The following is a 20,608-nucleotide window of genomic DNA, read 5'->3' on the forward strand; positions in this document are numbered from 1 at the left end:
GGATCCAGCAAATGTTTCTGCTGGATCTGTTTTTTTCTCATAGACTTTCATTAGCGACGGATTGTGATAGATGGCCTTCCGTTTCATCCGTCGTGCACTGGATCCGTATGTCGGAAAATCGCTCAGCGACGGATCCTGTGCTGTCCGTCGTTGGCTATAATGGAAGCCTATGGATGCAGGATCCTTCATGGACTGTCAAAAGCAGGAATCCAGCGACTGATGCGGTCTTTTGAAACTGAGCATGCGGGGAAAAATTTCCCGTCAGGGAAATTCTCTCTCTCTCTCTTTTTACTATTGATGCTGCCTATGCAGCATCAATTGTAACAAGATATAATGTTAAAAATAATTTTAAAAAATCGTGATAGTCTTACCTTCCGGCGTCCCCCGCAGCGTTCCCTATGCTCGCGATGCTCCCTGCAGCTCCCGTTCCCAGTAATGCATTGCGAAATGACTCAATGACGTAGCGGTCTTGCAAGACCCCTATGTCATCACAGGTCGTTGTCTCGCAAGGCATCACTCAGAACGGGAGCTGCCGGGAGCATGCGAGCATCGGGAAGGCTGCGGGGGATGCTGGAAGGTAAGAATATCACGATTTTTTTTTTTTTTTAATTATTTTTAACATGGGTTGTGTTGTGTATGCGCTTTTGCAGCAGAAAAATGCGGCAAAGACGCATACACAACATATGCACATAGAAAATTCTGGCAACAATTGCCTTGATGGGTCAGTCAAAAAAATGGACCCAGTGCACCCGTTTTTTTTGCAATCTGCGCAGGATCCGTCTTTTCATTTTGACGGATTGTGACCGATTGTAAAAAACGGAAGTGTGAAAGAGGCCTAACAAGTGTACTTCCCTGTAGAGTCTGTCAATTCTGGGGACAAAAAGTGTCAGGAGAGTCACCTAGGGGCACATTTAGAGGGACAAGAATACATTTGGGTACTGTCCTTATCAGGACAGGAGACCACACCAGGGGCACGACAGGGAGTTTATTAGTACCTGTGTCCATATTATCTTGTTACCCAAAATCCTTGGACAGCTCTTCTTTGACCATATAGGTGAGACCAAACCAATTTTACACTAGCACCATTGGATATTGGGCACTTTTTTCCCCATATTCATTGATGTGTCTTGTCACTATTATACATGTTTTTTTTTATCGTTGAACTTTTATTTTATCCTCCCCTTCTTACAAGAGCCTCGATTTATATAGACATATTGAAGAAGATGGGGAAAAAAATTCTAAGGGAGAAGAAATGGTGAAAAAAATATGCAATTCCATCATTGTGTTTTGGTTTTACTGTGTTCATTGTGCGAGAAAAAAAAATGATTCTCAAGGCCAATAAGACTACAGCAATACCAAGTCTGTATCTTTTCTTCTATTCATGTAATGAGCAAAAATTCTGAATTTTGGGAAGTGTTTTTTTTTTTTCCGTGTGAAGGAGATGTGTGGGGGCTTTTTTTTTTTTTTTTTTTTTTTAAACGTAGTGAGGTAACATTTTTAACCACATTTTTACCACTGTGGGGTTGATACAACGTTTTAATTGCTGTTTATTGAGGTTGTTTTTAGTTTTGTTTTTCTCCATCTCTAGAGAGGTGAGGTTACCAAAATAAAAATATTTCTGATTTGATTTTCTTCCTCAGTACAGCTTTCAGCAATTGGCTTAATATATTTTAGATTTTGGCAGGCTTGGACTTTTCTGGATGCAGCAATACCAAATGTGTTTTGTTTTCCCTTCCTTTATTCTTAAATGGAAGAAAAGGGGTGCTAAGAAAAAAAAAAAAAGTTTAATTTATTTTCTACATGATTTTTTAGTCTTCTTAGGGGACTTTAACTTGCAATAGTTTGATTGCTTCCACCGCATACTGCAATATAGGACTACTAAGATTGCAGTAACAGCCCCCCAAACTGCCACAATAGCCCATTTGGTCCCGAAATTGCACTGCAGGGGGCAGATTGGATCTGGTGCATGCAAGTACACGAGAGCATTCCATTTGAAGGCGGCTGTCAGAAATCCAATGGTTAAGGTGTCCTATTACTTGAGTAAAAAAAATCTATTCCTAATCAACAGTTACGTGGATCTTAGGGTATGTGCACACGTTCAGGTTTTTTTGCGTTTTTTGTGCTTTTTCGCGATAAAACCGCATTAGAAACTGCAGACATATGCATCCTATCATTTAGAATGCATTCTGCAATTTTTGTGCACATGATGTCTTTTTTTCCGCGAAAAAAACGCATAACGGTAAAAAAAAGCAGCATGTTCAATAATTTTGCGTTTTTTTCGCATTTTTCCCGCTTATCTATGCATTTGGAAAAAAACGCAAGAAAAAACGCATCAAAAACGCGCAAAAAACGCATGCGGATTTCTGGCAGAAATGTCAGGTTTTTGTCCGGAAAATTTCTGCCAGAAATCCTGACGTGTGTACATAGCATAAGATTTCTCACACAAAATCTGCTCGATGACACATCCATTCACTTACCATTAGAGGTTTTTCTAAATAAATATCCCACAAATACGCTCTCCTGAAACAAACTACTTGGATCAAGCAGATGTTTGTAGGAACGTGAACCCAAAACGTAACCCAAGGGTACCGACATATGGTAAAATCTCCAGCTACCATAGACTTCTGCTAAGTGACCTCCAATCTTTGAATCAATAGCCCTAAATCTAAATCAGTCAATGTGAATAAAAAAAAATAAATAAAAATAAATCATCCCAATACCTCCATGACTGTGCTACCATTCTCAGTAGTTACCTCTACAGTAAGCAGCCGAATGATCTTGTTGGCGAGTTCCAGGACCTTCTGTTCATTGCCATGTACTAGAGAGGTATATGGAATAACTGTGGTGCATCGCAGGGTCCGTCTCATCCCACTCAACTGACATCTACTGGTGGACTCCACATCTTTACTGGACTTTTTCACTACTGTGTAGTCCTGATTTTGGAAAATATTAGATACATGTAAATGGAAACAGTATACAAATTCTGTGCTGTCTGTCTCAGTAATAGAACTAAGAAATTCATACCTCTCCAGTCAGCAAATAGATGATGTCCAAGGCGATATTTAAAATCTTCTTGGTCATGTACATTTTTTCCTTCTCCATCAGACAAGGTGACTTCTGTTGGCTCTAAATACACAAAGATCATGTAAGAAGCATTTGTCATCCTTCATATGGGGCTCAGACGCAAACAAACTGACCGTTCGTCAGAGGCTCAGGAATGAGGTGGGTTTAGCACTCCCGGACTTAATACTACTACTTAGCTGGCCAACTCTGCTTTCTACAACACTGGATACAAGAGAACCATTTCCCTAATTCTGAACACCACCTTGCTCACGGTTTGAGTCTTCAGAGTCTATGAGGGGTGGGGTCTTGGATGCCCCAGAGCAATACTCACGCTCCATCTCGCCAATTCACAGGCTTACGGTTCAAGTGTGGACAGCTACCAAAAAGGTTTTTCAATTCTAGGACAAAGTAGTCAATTCCCCCTTATGGCATAACAGTGTTACATTCCCAAGATGCTCTGCTTTGGTTGAAATTAGGGGACAAGATACTGGCACAGATATATAGCCAGGGTGTTCTCATTTCCTACAATATCAACAGCTCTAATCAGGTCCCCGTACACACTTTCTTTAGGTATCTGCAATTAAGGCATGCCTTAATTACCCAGTTCCCAGACAATGGAACTTCTCTCATATCCTCATCCCCCCCTCCCCCGATAGGCATTCTAAGGAGCCAGGGACGCTTTTGTTTTTATTTAATTTTACTTACACCCAGTTACTAAGCAGAAGATGCTCCTCATCGCCATTGTTGGTTGAGGCTAAATGGAGGACAGTAAAGGTACCTTCACCCATAACGATATCGTTATGGATATCGTTGCAACGTAGCGTTTTGTGACGTAGCAACGATCCTGCTAACGATGTCGTTATGTGTGACAGCGACCAATGATCAGGCCCCTGCTGGGAGATCGTTGGTCGCTGGGGAATGGTCAGGACCTTTTTTTGGTCGCTGATCACCCGCTGTCATCGCTAGATCAGCGTGTGTGACGCCGATCCAGCGATGTGTTCACTTGTAACCAGGGTAAATATCGGGTTACTAAGTGCAGAGCCGCGCTTAGTAACCCGATATTTACCCTGGTTACCATTGTAAGTGTAAAAAAAAAAAAAACAGTACATACTCACATTCTGATGTCTGTCACGTCCCCCGGCGTCCACAGGGTTAAAACTGCTTTCGGCAGGAGCGCTGCCAATTCACGCGCTCCGGCCAAGAGCTTCCCTGCACTGACTGTCAGCGCCGGCCGTAAAGCAGAGCACAGCGGTGATGTCACCGCTCTGCTTTACGGCCGGCACTTACACAGTGCAGGGAAGCTGACGCAGGGGGACGTGACAGACATCAGAATGTGAGTATGTAGTTTTTTTTTTTTACTTTTACAATGGTAACCAGGGTAAATATCGGGTTACTAAGCGCAGCCCTGCGCTTAGTAACCCGATGTTTACCCTGGTTACCCGGGGACTTCGGCATCATTGAAGACAGTTTCAACGATGCCGAAGTCGTTCCCCTGATCGTTGGTCGCTGGACAGAGCTGTCTGTGTGACAGCTCCCCAGCGACCACACAACGACTTACCAACCCTCACGGCCAGGTCGTATCGCTGGACGTGATCGTTGGTAAATCGTTTAGTGTAACGGTACCTTAATACCCTTCCTTTCAGAGGAAAATTGGAGCAAGGCCTTGACCTCACCACAATGTTTCACCAGCAATTATTAAGCTAGTCCAAATGTGTATAGTCCATCAATGCCGTCTAACACATAGCAGGTTATATAAAATGGGTAGATCCACCACTGCAGATTGTCATAGGTGTGAGGAGGAGGAAGATTTTATACACCTGATGAGGTATTGCCCTCCTATTCCAGACTTTTGGAAAGAAGATTATAGCAACACACATCGAGATCATACAACCCGCTGTAGCACTCTGCTCTATGGCGTGTTTATTAGGAATCCTTGATTAGGAGACCTGGCCGCACTCTTCTTAGGGAAACATTGCTTATGGCTATCCCATGAGATGGAAGGATAGAAGACCCCCGCAGATTTCACACTGGGCCAATATGGTAAATGCAGCAGCTTCCCATGAGGGGGTGGTATATGAAAACAGACATTGTCCTCAGTAATGTGACAAGGTACGGAAGCCTTGGTTTTGATTCTGTTTTGACTCAGGCAATGAGGAGTATTCTCTCATGATAAAGTATGTGAGATTTGGTGCCTGACATTGGTGTCTTATGGTTTTGGTAAAGATATTAGAGCCATGGTACGTTAAGGGCAAGGTTAACTCTGCCACACAGCAGTAGCGAGCAATGAGAAATGTGGTTTGTTCTATGAAGTAACCTGGTTATGTTGTATAATCTTCAATAAAACGAGTAACAAACAAAAAGGATCAAGTAATATTATAAGGCTTATTCTCAGAAAACTCAATGCTGGAGATTTATAACAAATCATTTTAAAAGAAAAAAGGAAATCTTTTTTTATTTTTGGACAAAAAAAATAAAATGTAGAGCAGCCAGTTGTATCCCTGCCGCTAAGATGTTCCGTCTGCATATCGCTGAACAATTGGCGGGCGACTGTGTAGGCGGGATGTCATCGCTGCAGCCAAGAACGGGACTTGGCAGGGATAGAACTGCTAAAGGGGTCGTCTCCTATTTTAACCCCTTCACGAACATGCGCCGCACAAGTACAGCGCAAATCGTGTCTCCCCTTTGATGCGAGCTCTGGCACTGAGCCCACATCTTTCCCGGCACATGTCAGGTTTACATGACTTGTATGAACACTTATATACCTGCTTTATACGGTGGTCCTCTGACAGGAGTATTGGGGGCTGTGCAGGCTTCCAGATGACAGGGCAGCCACTTCTCCCTCTTTTACCAGCGCTCCAGAGTGAATTTGTATCATGTTCTGATTTTCCTAAAATTCAAAACACAGTGAGGGTTTTTTTTTTGATAAAATCAAAATGTACCCCAATTGTAAGAGCACTTGTCTGTCAAAATGACTCAGCCCTCCTATTCAGTAAGAACTGTGCCTAGCATTAGAGCAGCAGTGTGGAATAGGCTGTGCCAGGCGGGCAGTCACAGCGCCACTCTAGAATCGTCACTTGCTTGGTTTGTTTGGCCCGTTGTTTACAAGAAGAGAACAAATGGAGACATGTCCTACAGTGCTGCAGATAAAGCTTGCCAATGCAAGTCAATGGCCCCATAAAAACCTAGAGCACATGGGTATCATCTGTGCGCTGTGCCAAATGCACTGTTTAACGAGGAGAAGCTCAGAGGGTCTTTTCCCCAGCATGCCGAAAAACAAAACATGGACTGTGTTTCACGTCTGAGGGAAAAAAAATACTGAAATGTGAGACAGGCCTAATATGAAGCAATTGGATTACTGAGCTTTAAATTGATCTATCCTGGAGAAAATGACAGGAGCCTGAAATCTGGAGGCCGTGTAATTAGCTCCTTAATCTATGATGTACATTTCAGTCATAGGTCAATAAGGAATGTATGGAGCGGGCTCAAGAGCTGAGCCGGCTTCATCAGCGGCAGGTACCGGCTGGGTTACATAGCCCACATCTGCCTGTAACTACAGAGAACTGAGGGCGCTTCGATCGCAGTAGTTTAACAACTTAAATGCTGCTGTCAATCTCTGACAGCAGCATTTAAATGGCTTCCAATTTCCCAACCCCTGTGACGTACTCGAGGGGAATCAATGGATTGTTATGGCCTGCTGAAGGTCTTCGTAAGTGCCACCTCAGTCCTCCAAAGAAGCTAAGGGGGCAGCTACCACCTGCAGAGTAGCTTCTCTCAAAGACCGAACTGTTGGACTGCAAGGGGCCATATTCTGTTCCTGCCCAATGGTCCTTTGTGGTAGCCGCACACGTACAAACTCAGTAGTGACCAGCGGTGTGGAGTCAGAGAAATTGAGGAGTCGGAATCAGTAGTTTGGCTTACCGACCCCACAGCCTTGGTAAAAACAGTAGTTCGGCAGGCTAAAAAACAGCACAGATGGAAAAGCAAAAAACTTACAGACCTCAAAAATGACAAAGGGTATTTTTCTCACCACTAAAATAACAAGGAAAAAAAAAACAAAACAAAAAAAAACAAAACACATTCAAGTTTGGTATCACCATAAACAATGACCTCAGTAACCGCAAAAACTGAGTACCAAAACTAAGTTTTGGATTTTCTTTCCTCACAATTGGAATTTATTTTTAAAAAAAAACCTCAAAGTTATGGCTCTTGGAACATGGGGAGGAAAATAAGCAAAAACATAAGTGGTCTGGTTGGTAGTCACGGCCGCTTCAGCACTTTTTTCTTGCATGAGTTTTGAAGAAGTCTCCATGTGAGTGATGTGCAGGTCAGTCTGCTCCCTATGCAGAGGTGATCCTAATATAAAGGTGGCCCGATATTACACACCCCATTCACTACAGAGAACCCAGCATCACACACAGTAACCCCCATAACACCGGGAGACCGTCCCCCCCGCCCCCCACACACACAGATCGTCCCCCCCATAACACCGGGAGACTGCCGTCCCCCCACACAGATCGTCCCCTCCATAACACCGGGAGACCGCCGTCCCCCCACACAGATCGCCCCCCCCCATAACACCGGGAGTCCGTCCCCCCACACAGATCGTCACCCCATAACACCGGGAGACCGCCGTCCCCCCACACAGATCGCCCCCCCCATAACACCGGGAGTCCGTCCCCCCACACAGATCGTCACCCCGTAACACCGGGAGACCGCCGTCCCCCCCACACAGATCGTCACCCTCTACACCCGTCTCCATACATCACGCACCAGGCTCCCGGTAACTTACACCAGTCACACCTGACAGCAGGAGCCTAGGCCGCCTCACATTCGGTGATTACATCTATCCCGGTGTGTCTCCGCCATCTTTAAGAAGACCATATCCCAGTAGTGCTGGAAATCGCGCCCGTCCACTAGAGCACCTGGATCAGGTTGTACAGCCGCGCTGCCGAATGAGGATAGATGTCTGCAGCCCACTACACGGGTCCTCGCTGGCAGCTGGAACAAAATGGCGGATGGATGATTGTTATTTCTCCTGGAATAAGGGATTGTCTGTGCCGCCACTGGGGAACATGCATTTCAAATGGCTTTATATAAGAAACATATAGGACGGTAGGACCAGCTCTCTGCGTGCTCTCCATACAATGCCAGTGACGCCACCGTGTCATGGTACGCAGCACTTCACAATTACAGGGCGGCCAGCAGGGGGAGCCCCGAGCACTATACTCTGCACATGTACAGGGCGGCCAGCAGGGGGAGCACCGTGCACTATACTCTGCACATGTACAGGGCGGCCAGCAGGGGGAGCCCCGAGCACTATACTCTGCACATGTACAGGGCGGCCAGCAGGGGGAGCACCGTGCACTATACTCTGCACATGTACAGGGCGGCCAGCAGGGGGAGCACCGTGCACTATACTCTGCACCTGTACAGGGCAGTCTGCAGGGGGAGCACCGTGCACTATACTCTGCACCTGAACAGGGCAGTCTGCAGGGGGAGCACCGTGCACTATACTCTGCACCTGAACAGGGCAGTCTGCAGGGGGAGCACCGTGCACTATACTCTGCACCTGAACAGGGCAGTCTGCAGGGGGAGCACCGTGCACTATACTCTGCACCGGAACAGGGCAGTCTGCAGGGGGAGCACCGTGCACTATACTCTGCACCGGAACAGGGCAGTCTGCAGGGGGAGCACCGTGCACTATACTCTGCACCTGAACAGGGCAGTCTGCAGGGGGAGCACCGTGCACTATACTCTGCACCTGAACAGGGCAGTCTGCAGGGGGAGCACCGTGCACTATACTCTGCACCTGAACAGGGCAGTCTGCAGGGGGAGCACCGTGCACTATACTCTGCACCTGAACAGGGCAGTCTGCAGGGGGAGCACCGTGCACTATACTCTGCACCTGAACAGGGCAGTCTGCAGGGGGAGCACCGTGCACTATACTCTGCACCTGAACAGGGCAGTCTGCAGGGGGAGCACCGTGCACTATACTCTGCACCTGAACAGGGCAGTCTGCAGGGGGAGCACCGTGCACTATACTCTGCACCTGAACAGGGCAGTCTGCAGGGGGAGCACCGTGCACTATACTCTGCACCTGAACAGGGCAGTCTGCAGGGGGAGCACCGTGCACTATACTCTGCACCTGAACAGGGCAGTCTGCAGGGGGAGCACCGTGCACTATACTCTGCACCTGAACAGGGCAGTCTGCAGGGGGAGCACCGTGCACTATACTCTGCACCTGAACAGGGCAGTCTGCAGGGGGAGCACCGTGCACTATACTCTGCACCTGAACAGGGCAGTCTGCAGGGGGAGCACCGTGCACTATACTCTGCACCTGAACAGGGCAGTCTGCAGGGGGAGCACCGTGCACTATACTCTGCACCTGAACAGGGCAGTCTGCAGGGGGAGCACCGTGCACTATACTCTGCACCTGAACAGGGCAGTCTGCAGGGGGAGCACCGTGCACTATACTCTGCACCTGAACAGGGCAGTCTGCAGGGGGAGCACCTTGCACTATACTCTGCACCTGAACAGGGCAGTCTGCAGGGGGAGCAACTTGCACTATACTCTGCACCTGTACAGGGCAGTCTGCAGGGGGAGCACTGTGCACTATACTCTGCATATGTTCAGGGCAGTCTGCAGGGGGAGCTGTTATGATGAGATAATTCAGTACCACAATGGACATAGAAGTCAGAGCACATACAGCGATCTGACAATAACCCAAAAAACATAGAACGAGCTCTGAGACGTGGGAACTCTGCTGACCGCAATCCCTAATCCTCTCCAACCACACTAGAGGCAGCCGTGGATTGCGCCTAACGCTCCCTATGCAACTCGGCACAGCCTGAGAAACTAGCTAGCCTGAAGATAGAAAATAAGCCTACCTTGCCTCAGAGAAATACCCCAAAGGAAAAGGCAGCCCCCACATATAATGACTGTGAGTAAGATGAAAAGACAAACGTAGAGATGAAATAGATTTAGCAAAGTGAGGCCCGACTTACTAAACAGAGCGAGGATAGGAAAGCATTAAGCTACTTACTGGTAGCGGCATTTTTCGGAGGCCCATGACAGCACTACGAGAGAGAGGATCCGCCCTTCAGGAACAGGAAACCTACAGATACAAAAGGGCGGCACCTCTCCCTATGCATCAGTTGTATTTCAGAGCCTGAGAGGACTACCGCGGTTAGTAGCACACAAATATACATTATATACAGTTTATGTACAAAAATAAACCATCATTTTACTCTTCGTCACGACAGCACCCCACATGAGAGAGAGGGATCCGCCCATAGGAACAGGAAACCTACAGAATAAAAGGAGGCGGTCCCCTCTCCTCCTCAGTTTAGGTTTCCTGTTCCTATGGGAATCCCAGGACGTACCTACAGAAGATCCCTGGGCCATGCACCCGCCTGCGTCGGTCTCTGTAAGGAACGGCAGGGGCTGCGGTTCCAGTAGCAGCGGCGGGGGAGCCACTGTGTACAGCCTCCCCCCTCGTCTGATCGATAGCCATGGTCCGGGTCCGGTCACCGCTGGTCCGCCCGGCTCCATGAGGGCGCGCGCGCTCAAGCGGCCGGCTAAATAAAGCAGCCGCCGCATGGAGGAATGAGCGGCGCGTCTGACCCGGAAGTCGCTGGAGCACTTCCGGGTTCGGGCCGGGGAGGCAGGAGATTTGGCGCCATATTTAAAAGCTGCAGCGCTACTGTCGGCCGGTGTGTGGATGTGAGTATGGCTTCACCGGCCGACGAAACGCACCTTGTGGTACCAGAGCGCTCTCCTAGTAAGGAGAAAAGCGCCAGGAGCAGCATTAAAGAGGGTGGTCGTCAGGAGCGATCTTCCACTAGGCAAAAAGATCCCTCAAAGAATCCGCCTCCAGATCCGGTACCTGTCAGCTTCTCTGGGTGAGTGTAAAGACTTCTCTACCTATATGCTGATGTATGTTCCTCCTATGTCCCCTTCCTTCAGTCCAGGAAAAAAGCGCACAAGTCCAAGCACAAACAATGTGCTTTATGTATACAGCCCCTTCCAGACTCCTATATGAAGAGGTTATGCTCAGATTGCATCATACTGACCTTACGTCAAGAAAACATTATGACTCCATCTGACGTTAGAGCCATGATTCGAGAAGAGATGCAGGGACTGTCACAGGCTAGTATCCCTAGTTCCCACCAACCTAGCAGATCCCCATCTCCGGAAAACCCAGAATCAGAGGAGGTGCATAAGTCCTCAGATGAGTCGGAAACTCGGCCGAGTTCATCCGAAGATGAGGGGGGGGGCTGTGTCTGCCTAACAGCAGCGTGGACAACCTGGTGAAAGCAGTCAGAAACACGATGGGGTGCCCTGATGAGAAAGGGAAAAAATCAGCTCAGGACATCATGTTCGCGGTAGGACAAAGGAAGCGCAGATCCTTTCCCGTTGTCGCAACTGTTAAAGAATTAAGTAAAAAAGAGTGGGACAAACAGAGCGCCAGAGGTTTTCTACCATCTTCCTCTAAAAGGCGATATCCCTTTAGCGACGAGGAGCTGAATACTTGGTCGAAAGTGCCAAAAGTGGACGCAGCCGTAGCCTCAACCTCAAAACAGTCAGTCTTGCCTGTAGAGGATTCAGGGATGCTAACGGATCCGTTGGACCGTAAAGCAGAGGCCCTGCTTAAAAAATCTTGGGAGGCCAATACAGGGGCATTCCGACCAGCCATCTCTGCTACCTGTACGGCGAGATCTCTGCTGGTTTGGATGGAACAACTGGAGGAGCAGATCAGAGGTAGAACTGCAAGAGACTCCATTCTACCAAAGATCCCTCTGATGAAGGAGGCTGTAGCATTCCTGGCAGACGCCTCAGTAGATTCGCTACGCCTAGCAGCCAGGTCAGCCGGCTTAACAAACACAGCCCGGCGAGCACTCTGGTTGAAGAACTGGAAAGGGGACGCACAGGCAAAGGCAAAGCTTTGTGCGCTCCCCTGCCAGGGTGAGTTCCTTTTCGGGAAGACTCTGGATGAGATCTTAAAGAAAGCAGGAGAACGGAAGAAAGGTTTTCCTAATCAGTATCTTCCGTCTTACAGGAGAGCATTCAGAAGACGACCCTTTTCCCGGAGGCCGTTTGAGCAAAGGGATCGCTGGGAGGCGAAAGACCCTAAGCAAAAAGGAGCCCTGTTTACCGGATCTTACAACTCAAAACGTGGCAAGTACCGCTAACCTGGAAGTAGGCGGTAGATTAAAAAATTTTCTATCCAAGTGGGAACATATAACATCCAGCCGTTGGATATTGGACATTATAAGAGATGGCCTTAAATTAGAATTTTTTAGAATCCCTTGGGATTCTTTTATAATAACATCTCCAAAGGGACAAGAACAACAGAAGGCTCTAGAGTCCGAGAATATTTCTCTCCTATCTAAAAAAGTGTTGGTAGAGGTTCCCCAAGATCAAAGAGGAAGGGGATTTTACTCCCCTTTGTTTTTGATCAAAAAAACCAGATGGTTCATTCAGAACCATCATTAATCTCAAGAAATTAAATTCCTTTCTATATAATCGAACTTTTAAAATGGAGTCTATTAGTTCTGCCATCAAGCTCTTGTTTCCTAGGTGTGTCATGGCCGGAATCGACCTAAAAGATGCCTATTATCATCTTCCCATACATGCCGAACATCAGCAGTACCTAAGGGTAGCAGTCATCCTGGCAGGACAGGTTCGTCACTTTCAATATGTAGCAATGCCCTTTGGGCTTTCTATGGCTCCCCGCATCTTTACAAAGGTGATCCTGGAAGTGATGGCTCACTTACGCCAGCAGAACACTCTCATAATACCCTACCTGGATGATTTTCTTGTTATCGGAAATTCCATATCCCAATGTCAAATGCGGTTATCTAATGCGATCTCATCCTTGCAGGATCTAGGTTGGATCGTGAATTACGAAAAATCCAGGTTGAATCCAGACACCATCCAGATATTTCTGGGAATTCAACTAGATTCAGTAAGTCAGAGGAGTTTTCTGCCACAGTCAAAGAGAATAATTATTCAATCAAAGGTGTCAGAGGCAATATCAAAGCCCTGTATGACCCTGAGGAAGGCCATGTCCTTACTTGGATCACTGTCCTCATGTATACCAGCCGTGCTGTGGGCTCAATATCATACCCGTCAATTGCAGTATGAAATATTATCCATTCAAAAGGAAGTACGACATTTAGAGAGTAAAATCACTCTTTCCAGTGACGTAATTGAATCCCTAAGCTGGTGGTTAGACATGGATCACCTTTCAGGGGGTGTACCATGGATGATAAATCCCTCCAAAACAATTATCACTGACGCCAGCCCTGTGGGTTGGGGCGCACATATGGAAGATAATCTGATCCAAGACACCTGGAATCAGGCGGAGCTGGTGTATTCTTCAAATTGGAAAGAGTTAAAAGCAGTAGAATATGCCCTAAGTCATTTTCTTCCACAGGTTCAGGGAATGCACGTGAGAGTTCTGTCAGACAATTCCACCGCAGTGGCGTACATAAACCGTCAGGGAGGTACGCGATCAGGAACCCTGATGAACGTAGCAGCAAACATCCTCCAGTTGGCAGAGTTTCATCTTCCATCCTTAACAGCCCTGCACATCAAAGGGGCAGAAAACACCAAGGCGGACTACCTCAGCCGAAACAGGCTACGACAAGGGGAATGGTCGTTAAACAAGGACATATTCAACATGATAACAAAAGCATGGGGCGTACCCCAAATAGATCTGTTCGCCACAAGAGACAACAGACAGGTAAAGAGATTTGCTTCCCTGAACCTCATGGATCACCCAGACATGTTGGACTCCCTTCACCATCCTTGGAGCTTCAGGCTAGCGTACGCCTTCCCTCCAATGTCTCTGATACCTCTAGTGATCAGGAAGATCAGGAGGGACCAAGCCAGAGTAATCCTGATTGCTCCCTTCTGGCCAAAAAGACCATGGTTCTCGTGTCTCCAAAGCATGTCTCTATGCGATCCATGGATCCTTCCTTTACACAAGGAACTGTTGTCTCAGGGCCCATTTTTCCACCCGCAAGTGAAAGGTCTTCACTTGACGGCGTGGAATTTGAGAGGCAGTTGTTAAAATCTAGGGGGTTCTCGGAAAAACTAGTTAACACCCTATTGTTGAGTAGGAAGAGATCTACCACCCTATTATACAGTAGGGTATGGAAGAAGTTCTTAGATTTTCATACAAGACCATTCTCTAAGCAGATTCCGATAGTTCCGATTCTAGAGTTCCTACAAAAAGGTAGAGAATTAGGGTTATCGGTGAACACCCTAAAGGTTCAAGTCTCAGCTTTAGGAGCCTTGTATGGGGACAACATAGCGGCCAACAAGTGGGTCTCCAGGTTCATCAAATCCTGTGAACGTTCCAATCCGGTCCATATTCCCCGTCTACCTCCGTGGGATTTGAATTTAGTCTTAGAAGCCTTAACTGACTCCCCATTTGAGCCACTAGATGCCATACCTCTAAAGGTCCTAACATACAAAGTCGCCTTATTGGTAGCCCTAACCTCAGCTAGAAGGGTTAGTGACATCCAGGCCCTATCGGCAGACCCACCTTTCTTAATGATATTTCAGGATAGAATTGTCCTAAAACCTGATCCCTCATACCTCCCTGAGGTAGCATCCATCTATCACAGATCTCAGGAGATAATTCTACCTTCTTTTTTTAATACACCTGTAACCCCAGAACAACATAAGTTGCACACCTTAGATGTCAGAAGAGCTATCCTGACATATATAGAGAGGTCTCAAACATGGAGGCAGAGTAGGGCTCTGTTTGTCTCCTTTCAGGGCCGCAAGAAAGGATATGGGGTCACAAAGGCTACCATTTCTCGATGGATCAGAGAAGCTATTTGTCTAGCCTACACATCAAGGGGCGAAATCCCACCAGTGGGGATTAAAGCGCATTCCACGCGGGCCATGGCTTCCTCTTGGGCGGAACATGCGGATGTACCGATCCACATGATATGTAAGGCCGCAACCTGGTCCACACCTTCTACCTTTTACAACCATTACAGACTTGACCTTTCTGCTTCCTCTGATTTGACCTTTGGTAGAGCTGTTCTTAGTACAGTAATCCCACCCAAATAATGAATCTCTGAAAATCTCTCATGTGGGGTGCTGTCGTGACGAAGAGTAAAAATCCGGATTACTTACCGGTAATGCTCTTTTAATGAGTCACGACAGCACCCATGTATTACCCTCCCTAAATTATGCACAGCACTTTCCTTTAAGTTCAAAGAAGTAATGGTTGTATAGGGTTAAGAATTTTTATGTTACTGAATAAGAATGAATACTAACACTTTTGCGGTTCCCTTTTTATACTCTGTAAACTAAACTGAGGAGGAGAGGGGACCGCCTCCTTTTATTCTGTAGGTTTCCTGTTCCTATGGGCGGATCCCTCTCTCTCATGTGGGGTGCTGTCGTGACTCATTAAAAGAGCATTACCGGTAAGTAATCCGGATTATTGAACTATATACCACACGTGAGATCTATCTCATTATATATACTATAGGAAGTGCAACCCCCACGTGAATAGGGAGGGAACTAAGGGTGCTGTCATGGGCCTCCGAAAAATGCCGCTACCAGTAAGTAGCTTAATGCTTTATTCGGATTCCCATGACAGCACTACGAGAGAATTACAGAGATGTAAACTACCTTAGGGAGGGACTATAGCCTGCAGCACCCTTAACCCGAAGGTGAGATCAGAAGAGAACCCCAAGTCCAACCTATAGTGCTTGAAAAAGGTGGAAGGGGATGACCACGTAGCTGCCTTACATATCTGGTCGATCGACACTCCAGATCTTTCAGCCCAGGATGTAGCCATGGCGCGGGTGGAATGTGCCCTCAGATTCTGCAGAGCTGGACCTCCACCTGCAGTATAAGCCAGAGAGATAGCCTCCCTAATCCACTTCGCTAGCGTGTACTTTGAAACTCTAAGACCTTTCCTGGGACCTTGGAAGGATAGAAACAACGCATCCTCTCTCTTCCAAGCATCAGTGACTGATATATATTCTAATAGACATCTCCTAACATCTAATGTATGGAGTAACTCCTCTTTGGAATTAGAAGGATTAGGGAGAAATGACGGTAACACTATCTCCTGAGATCTGTGAAAATCTGAGGCCACTTTTGGTAAATAAGCTGGATCTGGTCTGAGGACTACTCTGTCCTGTAGAAATTCTGTATAAGGGGACAGCCTAGAAAGAGCCTGTATGTCTCCTACCCTACGAGCAGATGTAATTGCCACCAAAAACGCTGTTTTGAGGGATAGTAATTTAAGTGAGGCTGAATGTAAGGGCTCAAATGGTTCCTTAGTCAAGGCTGAAAGGACTAGATTGAGATCCCAAGGCATTGACCTATTCCTGTGTATAGGTCTGGATCTACTAGATGCTTTGATAAACCTTGATACCCAATAATTGCCCGCAATGTTACAAGAAAATAGAGCCCCCAGGGCTGATACTTGTACTTTTAGTGTACTTGTGGATAGATTTAGCTCTAGCCCCCTCTGTAGGAATTCTAGAATCTGGTTGATTGGTATACCCTCTTCAATATTAAAATTTGAAGAGGCCAGAAACTTCCTCCAAGTTCTAGAGTAGATCTTAGTTGTTATGTTTTTCCTACTCTTCATACGGGTATCAATTAGGTTTGGAGAAAACCCTCTGCTTTTTAACAATGACCTCTCAAAAACCATGCCGTCAAATGGAGACCCTTCACTTGTGGATGGTTGATCGGACCTTGATGAAGTAAGTCCGGAATGTCCGGCAGCACCCAGGGGTCTTTCACGGACATGGTCCTGAGCCAGGAAAACCAGGCTCTTCTGGGCCAGAACGGAGCGATCAGTATGACTCTCGCTTGATCCTCCCTTATCTTTCTGACCACCAGCGGCAATAGATTGAGCGGGGGGAACGCATATGCCAATCGGAAATCCCATCTGATCAGGAAGGCATCCACTGCCAGTGGATATTCCCTGGGATTTAAGGAACATAAATTTATCGTCTTTCTGTTGTGCTTGGTGGCAAATAAGTCCACTTCTGGATGACCCCACATGCGGACAATCCGGTTGAAGATCTTTGTGTTCAGAGACCATTCTCCTTGTTTTAAGGTGCTTCGACTTAGAAAGTCTGCTCTTATATTCTCTCTCCCTCTTATGTGAACTGCGGATAAAGATAGAAAATGGTTTTCTGCTATCTGGAGCAGGCGATCCGCTACTTCCATCAGGGACTTGGAGCGTGTTCCACCCTGGTGATTCACATAGGCCACTGCCACCTGGTTGTCGGAGAGGATTTTGACATGGTGACCCTGTAGATATACGAGGAGTTCTTTAATTGAGAATTCAATTGCCATTAACTCCCTCTGATTGGAAGAGGCTGATGTTTGGGGATCCCATAAACCCTGGACTACTACGTCACCCATGTGTGCCCCCCACCCCGTGGGGCTGGCGTCCGTCGTAATTACCCGAGTCACTTGAGTCACCCAGGGAACTCCTGCTGACAGATTGTCTTCCTTCAGCCACCATCTAAGAGATGTCAGAACCTCTGGACTCAACGTCAACTGACCCTGCAAGGAACCTTGTAAGACTCTATCATAATTCAGTACGTCAAACTGTAAAGGTCTGGAGTGGAACTGTGCCCAACGGACGGCCGGAATACAGGAAGTTAGGGAACCTAACAAAGACATAGCCTGTCTAAGAGTCATGGTTGGATTATTAATTGCTTTTAATACCTGTTGTTGGATATGGAGCAGTTTATCAGGTGGAAGACCGCATTGTTGGGACTCGGAATCTAACAGCAGCCCTAGAAATCTCTGGGTTTTTAGGGGTTGTAATCGGGATTTTTCATAGTTTATAATCCAGCCCAGATGTTCTAGTTTGGACATAGCTGTTTTTACCTGAGCCAGGCAATGGTCTGCTGAGTTTCCAACTATCAGGAAATCATCCAGATAAGGGATTATGAGGATATCAGATTCACGTAAGTGCGCCATGACCTCCGCAATAACTTTAGTGAATACTCGGGGAGACGTTGAGAGGCCGAAGGGAAGGGCTCTAAATTGAAAGTGTCGAACAATACCCCCCATAGACACCGCCACACGTAGAAACCTCTGAAAGTTTTCATGGATAGGAACATGATAATATGCATCTTTTAAGTCCACAACTACCATGAAGCAGTGTTTGAACAACATTTTTATTGCAGAGCTGATTGACTCCATTTTAAATGTGGCTTTAACCAGGTATTCATTAAGGGATTTAAGGTTAATAATAGTCCTAAATGACCTGTCTGGTTTTTGAATCAGAAATAGAGGAGAGTAGAATCCACTCCCTCTATCTGACTCTGGGACCTCAATCAGCACATTCTTAAGGCATAAACTCACAACTTCTGCCTCTAAAGCCGTCTGTTCAATAGTGGAGGAGCGTAAAGGGGTTAACATAAATTTATCCCGAGGCCAGTGAATAAATTCCAATTTCAGGCCTTCTGAAATAATACCTCGGACCCAGTCACTATTTGAGATGTTAGTCCATGCGGAAGAGAAGGCTGACAATCTCCCTCCCACAGGGATTGCTAGTCATTGGTCCGGTTTCTTACGTTCTTTTGAGGAACGGCGGAACATGTAACCCGTACCTCTCCTGCGTCTATCCTCCCATCTAAAATTCTCTCTAGAGGGAGAGGATGCGCGCTTCCTTCCGCGACCAAATCTCCTCCTGTTGAATGGACGCCGATAAGAGGCTGATGACAAACTAGGGAATTTTTTCTTGTCATCTCCAGCCTTTTCAAGCAGCTCATCCAAGGTTGGCCCAAAGAGATATTCCCCTTTGCATGGAATAGCGCATAATTTGGACCTTGATTGAATGTCACCCGACCAACACTTCAACCACAGGGCTCTACGAGCCGCGTTGGAGAGTCCTGCTGCTCTGGCCGCCATTCTGACCGAATCGACCGACAGGAAAGCCGCAGCATCTTGAATCACCGGAAGCGCACTTAGAATAGAACTTCTGGAAGCGCCTTCTTTAAGCTGGGATTCCAACTGTTCCAGCCAGACCATTAGGGATCTGGCTGTACAAGTCGCAGCCACTGCCGGTCTCAAGGATCCGGCTGCCATCTCCCAAGTACCTTTAAGGAAGGTATCCGCCTTCCTGTCAAGAGGGTCTTTAAGGGATCCCATGTCCTCGAAAGGTAATGCGGCTCTCTTTGATGCCTTTGCCACCGCAGCATCTAATTTAGGGGCCTTGTCCCAGGTATCCACAGTCGTATCCTCAAAGGGATACCTGCGTTTTAAAGCTGGTGGTAATGAGCCTTTCTTCTCCGGTTTCTTCCATTCTCGGAGAATCAGGTCTTGAATTTTATCATTCACCGGGAAGGATCTACGCTTCTTGTGTTCCAAGCCACTGAACATTAGCTCCTGACGGGAAAGCTGAGTCTTAGGTTCTTCTAGGCCCATCGTACCTCTGACCGACTTAACTAATTTATCCACCCGGTCCAGAGGCAGACAGAATCGGCCAGATTCCTCTTCTGATGACGAGGAAGAGAGATTTGAGCCATAAGAACCTTCCTCTTTATCTTCCTCTGACGAATCAGAGATCACCGAGGCTCTCTGTTTTGAACTTCCCGCCTGGGACATAGACCGCAGGGATTCCCTTACTTCTGTACGGATCATCTCACGTAGATTAGCCGTAGAAGCAGATTCTTCCGCTACCTAGGGGAGGACAATAAGGGTGATACCATCTATCTAGCCTGATGTCACTCAACCCCTCCACTCCTGTAGACCTCACCGTCTGTTGTATACAGGAGGCGCATAATTTTTTAGTATAAGAATCTGGTAACGGGACTTCACACAGGGCACACTCCTTATGTTTCGACTTTGCACTTTTCTTCCCCTAGAATGACAAAGTATAAGGGGCCCGCGTCACTGAGTGAGCATTCACGTAGATCTCTTACCAGTGTACGCCAACAAAGGTACCGGAACACGAGGGGGTTCTTTGCCAGTCGATGCTCTAGATCCCTGCTTGGACGAGCTTTTACGGCTGGACTGGTCACTCCTGGCATGCTCCTTCTCCGTGGGCATTTGTCGCACCTCCTCCGACAGCTGAAGCTGCCGCTCACCATCACTCTCCATGATGTGGATGTAACCAAAGGCAGAGCTCTAAATCCAGCTCCTACTTAAATCCCCCTCAGATCCGGTCAGCAGGCTGCCTGGCGCTACTCTCATTGGTTCCTGCTGATGAGGCTACAGCTGGGGGGTCAGCGCAGTGTGTGAGGAGTCCGGCATTCAGGATCGATGGGCGCCGCCATCTTGGATGAACTGCGCATGCGCAGTTCCCCAGTGACCCGGAAGCGCCTGCTGACTCTGCCCCCTCGACGTCACTGCACCCGGAAACGCTCCAGCTAACGCTGAGAGCGATGCAGGACGCCGAAGAGCACGCAGCAGCGCTCCGGATAGCGTTCCCCTCCTGGCACCGCTACCTCACCACCGCGCTGCACCACCACATGAACCGAAGGAGCGCTATACTTACCGGCGCCGGCGCTGAAGGAGATCAGGAATCCTCCGGACT

General features: G+C 47.4%; 1 protein-coding gene across 3 annotated transcripts in view; it reads right to left on the reverse strand.

The window, feature by feature from the left end:
- LOC138667087 (zinc finger protein OZF-like) overlaps positions 1–20,608 on the reverse strand; it is a 76,535-nt gene that overhangs the window by 22,509 nt on the left and 33,418 nt on the right. Inside the window, exons 1-4 of one of the 3 annotated variants that reach the window (XM_069755380.1) lie at positions 7,853–8,246; positions 5,826–5,950; positions 3,025–3,126; positions 2,754–2,933 (exon numbers count right to left, since the gene is read on the reverse strand). In XM_069755380.1, coding sequence (XP_069611481.1) covers positions 2,754–2,933; positions 3,025–3,102 — 258 coding nt within the window. In that variant the 5' untranslated portion in view covers positions 3,103–3,126; positions 5,826–5,950; positions 7,853–8,246. Of the gene's footprint in view, positions 1–2,753; positions 2,934–3,024; positions 3,127–5,825; positions 5,951–7,852; positions 8,247–20,608 lie in introns of those variants that run through there. The other 2 variants (XM_069755381.1, XM_069755379.1) reach the window with 2 other exon arrangements.

The sequence above is a fragment of the Ranitomeya imitator genome, chromosome 2 (genome assembly GCF_032444005.1).
Source record: "Ranitomeya imitator isolate aRanImi1 chromosome 2, aRanImi1.pri, whole genome shotgun sequence".
NCBI lineage: Eukaryota > Metazoa > Chordata > Amphibia > Anura > Dendrobatidae > Ranitomeya > Ranitomeya imitator.